This window comes from Asparagus officinalis, chromosome 8 (assembly GCF_001876935.1).
Source record: "Asparagus officinalis chromosome 8, Aspof.V1, whole genome shotgun sequence".
Lineage (NCBI taxonomy): Eukaryota > Viridiplantae > Streptophyta > Magnoliopsida > Asparagales > Asparagaceae > Asparagus > Asparagus officinalis.
The window spans coordinates 30808802-30819865 of NC_033801.1; the positions used below are offsets into that span (position 1 = coordinate 30808802).

At 38.4% G+C, this 11064-nt stretch overlaps 1 protein-coding gene across 2 annotated transcripts; it reads right to left on the minus strand.

The window, feature by feature from the left end:
- Positions 1078 to 3793, minus strand: LOC109822266 (pentatricopeptide repeat-containing protein At2g38420, mitochondrial). 2 transcript variants are annotated; one of them, XM_020388440.1, is made up of 2 exons: positions 3447 to 3793; positions 1078 to 3197 (listed from the first exon to the last, which is right to left on the minus strand). In XM_020388440.1, exon 2 carries the CDS (start codon positions 3133 to 3135, stop codon positions 1720 to 1722), a length of 1416 nt encoding a protein of 471 aa, XP_020244029.1. In that variant the 5' UTR covers positions 3136 to 3197; positions 3447 to 3793; the 3' UTR covers positions 1078 to 1719. The 2 variants fall into 2 exon arrangements, with proteins under 2 accessions (XP_020244029.1, XP_020244030.1); XM_020388441.1 differs by lacking the exon at positions 3447 to 3793 and adding an exon at positions 3280 to 3359.

Consider the following 11064-nt stretch of genomic DNA (forward strand, 5'->3'; position numbering starts at 1 on the left):
TATATATATATATATATATATATATAACTATATATATACGAAGAAACCAATAAATGTGTGTGTATAGATAATTGAGCTTAGAGTACTTAACACACATAATATAAATTCTAAACTAAATTACCCAAGCTAGATCTTGATCTTCATTAAGCTCGACTTGGTACACATGCGGGTGAAGCTTGAACTTGTATATATATATATATATATATATATAACTATATATATACGAAGAAACCAATAAATGTGTGTGTATAGATAATTGAGCTTAGAGTACTTAACACACATAATATAAATTCTAAACTAAATTACCCAAGCTAGATCTTGATCTTCATTAAGCTCGACTTGGTACACATGCGGGTGAAGCTTGAACTTGATCTTTAACTTGAATTGCAAGGCTTCACCGACATTCCGCCAACCTCCTTTGGATATGATCGTTGAAGCTCTATTCCATCCATCCTCCAACTACGTTGTTTGTCTACAATACATAGGAATGCACAGACACTAGACAAACAATATTAGTAGTAAATTGTTTGTTAAACATCATCAAAACAAGAAGGCCAACAATTGCTACAAGATTAAGAGCATGTGCTCGATATCTCAGTTTCTGCCCTTGCGTGTTATGTTAAGACATTTTCTCAGTTTGTGATCAGCTGCTTACGGTTTTCAAGTTCTGTTTCCGCATATAACATGTGCCTTATCTTCAGTGAACTTGTGACTTGGCATATTCTTTTATGCTTCTCTTTTCCTTCCTTTTCCCAGTGAACTTGTAATGTGATGTCGAATATTAGTTACTTGCAGCACTTAACCTTTTCTTGATTGTGCGGTCACTTTTATCACACGCACCATATATATGGTTGATTAGCTTCCTTTTCTATGGACAATATTCTAAGTCATCTGAGATAATGTTTAATTGGTATTCATCTTGTGTATTGTGTATAAATTCAATACATAATTATGAAAACATTATGAATTTTGACTCTTGTAGTTTCTTAATATGCAACACGTGCAACGCACGTATAGCATACTAGTAGGACATTAAATATGGATTTAACCGAAGAACTATATAAACAATCGTTTTATTCACGACAAGCATGGGATTTCATTTCATCAACAAAAAAGCGTACAATTAGTCAGATACTATATTTTAATTCTACAACAACGAGAGATTTTACTTTCAGAACAACTTAAACCACTGTTCTCTGGAGGACAACAAGAGAGATTAATGATCACCTACATTTTCTTTTTCTTTTTCTTTGACTAAACGCAACACAAAGAAGCCACTAGCTTCCACCATTTGAAGATCAAAGGCCTTGAACGTACTCCATACAATTGATTCCCTTCTCTGCATACATTGACTTATGGCTTTTCACACTGATTTGCTTCTTATCAAATGTGAGGAACATGAAATATCCGTAAATAACTGGGGACTCCCTAGAATTAACAGATTGATGCTAAGATGATCTCAAAAACTGATGGTTCAAATCATCAACAACCAATTCTGAGAAACAAACTGACATTGAAGATAACAGCACTGTCCAAACCCCCATAAGCATATTCTTCAACATCTTCATGCTTTTGATCTTCAACTCTCATGTTATCCAACAACAGCAATCATGTCCAAGCACTGCTGATCACTCGCATACATACATCACAGAGTTTTATTCTGCATTTTCAACAAATAAAGCACATGAAGCCACACTGGAAGTGGCAATCTTTTCATTATCAAGACCCCAATATAATATTAAAATCAACCGGAGTTCTCAGCTGGTTCGATCTGTATCCAACAAGCAATGCTTCCCATAGTGTAGCATCAGGGAAAATAGATCGATCAAGCATCTCATTCAGCACCCGCAATGCTTCAGAAAGACGATCTTTTCTGCACAAATTGCAAGCGACCAACTTAAAAGTAGACGCCTGAGGAGCAAAATTTTTACCCAACATTTCCATCAACAATTCATATGCTTCCACGATCTCACATTTTCTAATCAACCCATCGATTATACTCTCATAAGTTTGGGCGTTCCAAGAGAACCCCTTCTGAAGCATTTCATTCATCACTGCCCTTGCTTTCTCTATCTTACCAGCTTTAGCATATCCAGACACTAGTACATTAAAGGTTGTGGCTTCAGGCTTGCATCCTGCTTTCTCCATACAACCAACCATCCTACAAGCTCTATCGAAATATCCTCGCGTACAAAGACTAGCTATGTAGGTATCATAAGTTGAAACGTTAGGAACAAGACCCATGAGAAGAATTTCATCAAACAGCTCTTCAACCTTGAGAAAATCATTTGCTAAAACAAATCCATTGAGAACACTGTTATAGCTCGTTATGTCTGGCCTCTTACCCGCTAACTTCATCTTGGTCAGAATTGAATATGCATGATCTCCTCTCCCTTCTCTAACAAGAACATCGATCACACTGTTAAAGTCTGATATATCAGGCACAAAACCAGCATTTTGCATTACTTCTAAAAAATCCATGACCTCGTTAATTTTTCCATGTTCACAAAGTGATTTAAGCACTTGAGAATACATTCTTGAATTTGGGGTGCGTTCATCAAGCTGCATCAAATTTAATAGCTCCACTGCAGAGCTAACCTTTCCATTCCTACAGAGAGCTCCAATTAGAATACGAAAAGTTGAGGGTTCAAGCCGGATCCTCATCTCTAGAGTGTTCATCAAAACATCTCGAACCAAAATGAGCCCTTCCTCTTTCTCACATAGAACAGAGAGCAAACGATTTAGTGAAAACACTGAAGGGGTGCATCGAAACTTTGGGATCCGGTAGAAAACATCAATGGCATCTTGAAGCAAACCGAGCTTTCCATAATGTTGAATTAGACTGACAAATATTCTTTCGGGAACTTCGAATCTCTCAACTTTTTCAAGATGGTCAAGAAGGACATGGAGATGAGAGAAGAAGCGCCGATGAGAGAGATATTTAATGATAAAGGAGTAAGCAGAGGGGGTCGGGTCAGTGCCACAGCTGCTGAATGAGTCGTTGAGAATGGAGAGATAATTGGTTGAGGGTTTATCTACTTCCGATACTTTCTTCTTAAGGTTTCTCAATGCTTGTTGCTCGTTGAAGGCTTTGAGCCACTTGTCTTCGCATGGATAGAGACGGCACCTCAACATTCTCGCACTGACAACGTCGAGCTTAGATGATAGCTAAGGCATTCCCGAGCACCATAACGGACCTGCATCGCAACACTTTTGAGCTGAAATAGTCTAAATAATGCAGGGGGGAAAGAGAGAGTTAACAATGACCGTTGTGCAAACCGTAAGTTCCATCGCAGTGGCATTCATTCAAACACCTTGCGAGCACAAACGCATGTGGTATCACAAGATGCAATTTCCTTAACTGCCTAAAGCTAAATACTAACTATAAAGAAAAGCATAGCGTATGCCGATTTTTTTATTTTTAAATTGACGAAAACAACACATACCCAAAAGTACATTGATCTTCCGCCTCCGCTTTCACTCTATTCCCATCGAGACTTCTGTTTGATTCATATTTTTGGCAAATACTCCTCCCGGGAGCCTCTTCTTTTGCGAGTCCGCCAAAGAACTACTATCACCCATTCCTGTCTGAAGCCCAAATTAGGCCCAAATTAACTCGAAAGCGATAGGGACGTTCAGCCCATGCTCATAGGTTTGAGAATACATCCCCGTTTTAATTTAGAACCATCTATTGCTCTACCCAATGTGCTTGACATTATTGATGAAATTTTTGGTATATTCAGATAGGCTTTTTTTTTTTCTTTTTATTTTTTGAGTGAAACTATGGTGGATAACTCGTGAGGTGGCCAAGCCAGAAATTTCAGGACGGAGGGTCCAATATTTTCTTTTGTAGATATTGACACTTCTACATATATGTAATCAATTTTCAACATATACATTATTCGATATTATATTAAATAATCTTTTGTTTGTAGAGATTGGAGAGAACACATGCAAATATTTAAAAATTTATTCAAATAAGAAATATTATTCCATATACTAGATCTCTAGTCTGCTCTTTTTTCTCCCCTGTTGAAATCAATATGCTCTTTTTAATTTATGTAATACTGATGCATGAAAATGCACGTAAATGAAAATCATCGTATAGAATTTATTATTTGGGATGCACTGGTGTTATAGCCGTTTTAGGGATGAAAAATAATTTCCAATCAATGACAGATAAGTGTTCCACGTTATGCATAATCAAGTTAGTGTTTCAAGATAATCAGAGGCCCAATTCGGTCGACTCAACATGCCGGCGTCTTACGAGGACGACTCGATAGGCGTTACTGTTGGAAAATGAGATGAATAGTATAGGGTATATAATGGCTCTCTCCTTATTGGGTTTTGAATAGTGTTTTGGGTTTTGTGGGCTTTGCATATCCATCCCACACACGCGCGTGCACGCGCGCCACGCCGCACCGCACACGCACACTTTTTTGCTTCTCAAGCTTTTATTTTTGCACGTTTTACATGTTCTGTAACGGCTGCATGTGGGTAACGGAAGCAAGACATGTGCGTAACGGTCCATTGGATTCAGCGGGGGTTACACTTTTCCTCACCTATATAAGCAGGTTTGGAGCTCATTCAGAAACATACCAACGAAGAGAAGAACTTCTAAGCTCTCTTCTTTCTCTACTCTTATTTCTCCAAGAAATTTCGGCTACATATTTATATTCATTTTGGGCAACCGTTTTCGTCTGAGCATAAGCTCTGTGACTCACGCCCGAGTGCAGAGGCTGGCCGATTTTGGGGGTTTTTACCGCTAGGGGAGAGGGGACAAATTGCGCCAGGGCGATAGACGGGTCCTTAATCTTCTAGGACAGTGACATCACGACTGCTCCCGATCAGGCCTGAATTTTCTAACTCTTTAATTTATTTTTTATATTATTATATTCCTATTTTGACAGCAATCTAGAAGATTAAGTAAAATTTCTTGCTGTTAATTTAAACTAAAAAAAGTAAAAAAAATATTACTGTTCATCGGGATTACTGTTCACCCGAATCTTTATATCTTATAATTACTTGTTGTATTAGTTAATTGTTTTAATTTGTTGCATCTAAATTAGTTAAATTCAGTATCTGTCATAAACAAAAAATCTTTAAGTGAACCGGTTCAAGTTTTCTTGGATTAGTTGGTGTCTAAGGAAAGGTTTAAGGGTTGCGTAAAGCGCTCTGCAAGAAACGAGGTACTTAATCGATCATTGATCAACCTCTAGTACTATCCTTACCTGGCCAAACTACCCGAGTAAAACTTTAATCTTTTCACTTTTAGAGTTTTTGGTTAAGAGCAGGTTTAATTAAGTTTCTGGTCTAGTAATATTGACAAAATCCTTTATTTGATCAGATTACATCTACCTAGACTAGTAAACTCAAATTGGACTTATGTTAATTCCTGATCATTCAAAAAGTGTCAAACCTGAGAAGTTTACCGGTCTCAAGTATAAACGGTGGGCTAATCAGATGAAATACTGGCTCACTACCTTAGGTCTTTTATCTGCTATTGACACTTCTGAGTCATCTACTAGTGGTTCCCAACCTTTGACTCCTGATCCTGCTCAACCTGCTCCTTCTACTTCTGATTCTGGTGCTAGCTCCTTTTCTAGCTCTATGAAACCAGAAGAAATCAACTATCATTGTTGTCATAGGATTCTTAGTGCACTTGCGGACAACCTTTATGACATATATTATGAGTTCAAAAGTGCAAAAGAACTATGGAATGCTCTTGAAGCAGAATATGGCTATGATGATGCCGGAATTCTGCGTTTCACCTCCTCCTCTTTCAATAAGTTCACAATGGTTGATGACAAGCCCATTAATGAACAAATTCATGAATTCCTAGATTTCCTCCGTCATCTCCAATCAAAAGGAAACACTTTTACTGACGATTATAAAGTTTCCTGTTTGATTGATAAACTTCCTCCCTCCTGGTCTAGATTTGATGGAGATCTCCGACACAAGCAAGGAGATCTAACCTTAACTGAAGCCCTCAAGGCTATTCGTATTGAAGACCAGCATAGGCAAAATTCCAACACCAAGAATGAAACAAAAGCTAAAAAAGTAAATTTGGTAAAGGATAAGCCTAAATCTAAGAATTTCAAACCCAAAGGGAAGAAATTCAAGAAAAATCAACAATCTTTCAACAAATCTTTCAACAAATCCTCCTTCAAATCAAATCCCAATTCTTCCAGCCATAAGTCTGATGAGAAGTTCTGCTTTGTCTGTGGTAGAATCAACCACATGGCTCACAACCGTTTCTTTCAGAAGAAGGAACCGGCCAAACCTGCCCCTAAAGGAAATGGATCCAACAAAGTTAATATGATTGAAATGAATCCAACCTCCTTCAGGTTAGCCTCTTCATCTCATCTTGTAAATTCTCTAACTTCTTCCACTGATTGGTATTTGGATTCTGGAGCAAATATCCACGTCTGTAATGACCGCTCTTAGTTTTCAAATTATCAGGAATCACGTGGAGGAAGCATAAGCTTAGCAGATGACTCCACTAGATCAATAATAGGACGTGGACGTATAGAGCTCACCACGACTTTTGGGAAAGCTCTTCATCTGCAAGGCGTTTATCATGTTCCTTCTCTCCGTCGTAATCTGATTAGTGAATCTCTTCTTCTTAGAGCTGGTTATAGGATTGTAAAAGAATCCAACAAATTTATGATTACAAAGAGTAATGTTTTCATAGGAAAATGTTTTATCTGTAATGGCCTTTTCAAACTCAATATAATCAATTCCAGTTCTAATAAAATTTCTGAGTCTTCTGTTATCTTGTGATGTTTGGCATGGACGACTTGGACATATCAATTTTCAAACCTTGCAGAGAATGAGTAAATTAAACCTCATTCCTAAATCTTCTCATGATCCCTCATCTAAATGTGAAATCTGTGTTCAAGGGAAACACACTAAAAAACCCTTCAAGTCTATAACTAGAAACTCTGAACCCCTCGAATTAATTCATAGTGATGTGTGTGACTCTAACCGAGTTCTCACCCGAGGGGGTAGGAGATATTTTGTGACTTTTATAGACGATCACTCCAGATATTGTTACACCTATCTTCTCAAAACTAAAGATGAAGTCTTAGATAGGTTTAAGGTGTTCAAAGCTGAATCTGAGAACCAACTTGACAGGAAGATCAAGATTCTAAGATCTGATCGTGAGGGGGAGTATACCTCAAATCATATAACTGAATATTGTCAAGAACACGGTATTATTCATGAGGTTACTGCTCCCTATACACCACAGTCTAACGGGGTAGCTGAACGAAAGAATAGAACCCTAATGGACATGGTGAACTGTATGTTACTCAGTTCAGGAGCACCTGAAAATCTCTGGGGTGAAGCTCTTCTTTCTGCTTGCTTCATTCTCAATAGGATTCCCCAGAAATATTCCGATACAACTCCTTATGAATATTGGAAGGGGAGATCTCCTAATCTAAATTTCTTCCGGGTTTGGGGTTGCTTGGCTAAAGTAGCTATTCCCGAACCTAAGAAGAGAAAAATTGGTTCTAAGACTGTAGATGCTGCTTTTATTGGATATGCACTTGATAGCAATGTTAACAGATTTTTAGTCATCAAATCTGAAATCAGTGACATATCCAACAATACCATCATTGAAGCAAGAGATGCAGTCTACTTTGAAAACATCTTTCCTTTCAAATCTAAAATCTCAGAAAATCCCAGATCATCCATTCCTTCTGATCTTCCATCTTCCAGTTCTTTTCAACCTCTTGATATTGAACCTCGAAGAAGCAAAAGAGGTAGAATCGAAAAGAATTTTGGAGAAGACTTCCTTACCTTTCTTGTTGAAGGTGATCCAAGCTCATTCCAAGAAGCAATGGATTCACCTGAATCTCCTTTCTGGAAAGAAGCCATTGATAATGAAATTAAATCTATCATGGAAAACCATACTTGGATACTCACCGACTTACCTCCAGGTTGTAAACCTATTGGTTGTAAGTGGATATTCAAGAAGAAACTCAGAGCTGATGGTTCCATAGATAAATTTAAAGCTAGATTAGTAGCTAAAGGCTTTACTCAACAAAAGGGCATTGATTATTTTGATACATATTCTCCTGTAGCCCAAATCTTAACTATCCGAGTATTATTAGCCTTTGCTGCTATCCATAAGCTTATCATACATCAGATGGATGTCAAGACTGCTTTCCTGAATGGTGATTTAGATGAAGAAATCTATATGCACCAACCTGAAGGCCTCATTGCCAAGGGTCAGGAAAACAAAGTCTGTAAGCTTGTTAAATCTTTGTATGGTCTTAAACAAGCTCCTAAACAATGGCACCAGAAATTTGACAACGTCATTGCACAATATGGCTTTCCTGTGAATGAACACGATAAATGTGTCTAATTCTAAAGTGATAAACAATGACTATGTCATTCTCTGTCTCTATGTTGATGATATCCTTATCTTTGGAACAACACTTGAATTAATTTCAAAGGTTAAGGATTATCTTTCCAAAAACTTTGATATGAAAGACTTAGGTCTTGTAGACATGATACTTGGAATGAAAATCTCTAAGACACTAGAGGAATATATATCTTTGAGTCTTTCCCATAGCATTGATAAAATGCTAATTAAATTCAACTTTCATAACTCTAAACCTATTTCCACACCTTATGATTCTTCTATATCCTTGAAGAAGAATGAAGGTGAACCTGTTTCCCAGCTGAAATATTCTCAGATGATTGGATCTCTTCTTTACATATCCAACCGAACCAGACCGGATATAGCTTATGCTGTAGGGAGACTGAGTCGGTATACTAGCAACCCTAACAAAGATCATTGGACTGCCTTAGAAAGAGTATTCAAATATCTGAAAGACACAATTGACTATTGCTTGACTTACACTGGTTACCCTGATGCTATAGAAGGGTATAGTGACGCCAACTGGATCACAGATTCTAACAGTGTAAAGTCTATATCTGGATATGTATTTCTTTTTGGTGGTGTTGCTGTATCCTGGAAATCATATAAGCAAACAGTAATTGCCAAGAGCACTATGGAATCTGAGCTGATTGCTCTTGATACTACTTGCACAGAAGCCGAATGGTTAAAAGATCTTCTCTCTGAACTTTCTTTGGTCCCTAAACCCTCTGCTCCTATTTCCATTCACTCTGATTCTAGATCTACCATAGAGCTTCTAAAGCAAGTACATGTAAATAAAAAACATAACAGACATATTCAAATAAGATATAAGTCTGTACAACGCATGTTAGACAAAGTTGTGATCTTGGACTTTGTAAAGTCTGAGAAAAATCTTGCTGACCCTTTGACTAAGGGATTATCCAGGAGTGTGGTTCTGGATTCATCGAGGGAGATGGGGTTAAGCCCATAAATGAGGTCACTGACAGCGGCAACCCAACCCTTATTTGGAGACGTAGTCCCAATGTCGGTTCAATGTGGTAGAAACAAGCTGGACAAGTGACTCTCGTGTGGAGCATCGACCTAGATATATTTATATATCATTATGTAGCATTTGCTACTACCCCTTCTCTATGATGACGATGCTCTTATGATACAGCTGGCTAGGCTGAGTTTTACTCTTAATAAGTCCAACGCGTGTATTATGGGGGTATTAAATAAACAGCTGTAGTACCCTTTGAGGACTTACCTACGTGAGAGGAACCGTGATGGCCGTGGTTGGGGGGGCAGGGCTGACCCCTAAAAACTCTCATGAGTCGGTTTTTTATGAGCATGGCCTTTAACGCTCAACCCGCTTAGCTCAATAGATGAAATGAGTCGGTTTTTTATGAGCATGGCCTTTAACGCTCAACCCGCTTAGCTCAATAGATGAAAACGTATTATGTGTGTTTTTATTAATACCTGATCCAAGGGGCCTAATTCAAGGCCTAGTCCATTATGTCCCTCAGGTGGCGATGAACTCACTGAAATTCTCATGAGTCGGTTTTTTGTGAGCATGGCCTTTAACGCTCAACCCGCTTAGCTTAATAGATAAAAACGTATTTTGTGTGTTTTTATTAATACCTGATCCAAGGGGCCTAATTCAAGGCCTAGTCCATTATGTCCCTCAGGTGGTGATGAACTCACTAAGGAAAGGTTCAAAGCCGAAAGCTACCTCTCCCGAATTCACGATATGAAAAGTTGCCCAACCTATATTTATTTTGTGATTTATTTATTGATTTATTATTTTTGAATTTTCAGTCAATATTGCCTTAGGGGGGGGGGGGGACTGTTGGATGCTTTGTTCATGAAAAGGCAATTTTGCCTTTGTGAATAGTCCCACATAGGAAAATGAGATGAATAGTATTGGGTATATAATGGTTCTCTCCTTATTGGGCTTTGAATTGTGTTTTGGGTTTTGTGGGCTTTGCATATATATCTCACACGCACGCGCGCGCACACACGCCACGTCTCGCCTCGCCCGTACGTGCGTGCCACACCGCACCGCACACGCACACATTTTTGCTTCTCAAGCTTTTATTTTTGTACGTTTTACACGTTTTGTAACGGCTGCATGCGGTAACTGAAGTAAGATTTGTGCGTAACGGTCCCTTGGATTCAGCGGGGGTTACACTTCTCCTCACCTATATAAGCAGGCTTGGAGCTCATTCAGAGGTACACCAACGAAGAGAAGAACAACTTCTAAGCTCTCTTCTTTCTCTACTCTCATTTCTCCAAGAATATTTTGGCTACATATTTACATTTATATTTTGGGCAACCGTTTTTCGTCTGAGCATAAGCTCTGTGACTCACGCCCGAGTGCAGAGGCCGGTCGATTCCGGAGGTTTTTACCGCTAGGGGAGAGGGGACAGATTGCGCTAGGGCGATAGGCGAGTCCTCAATCTTCTAGGGCAGTGACATCATGACTGCTCCCGATCAGGCCTGAATTTTCTAACTCTTTAATTTGGATTTTTTATTATTATATTCCTGTTTTGACAGCACCTTTTTCAATCTCAATCCCTTCGCAGCTCTTTCCTTATCTCTAGAAAAAAGCTAGAATTTTTTTCTTCAGATTTACAAGTCGTTTTTTCTTTCAATATACACATTTGAAAGTGGTGATTGAAGGATCTACACATAAA

What these genes read in the sequence shown, in the direction of transcription:
- LOC109822266 (XM_020388440.1), bottom strand. Translation starts at nt 3,135, where the DNA reads ATGTTGAGGTGCCGTCTCTATCCATGCGAAGACAAGTGGCTCAAAGCC.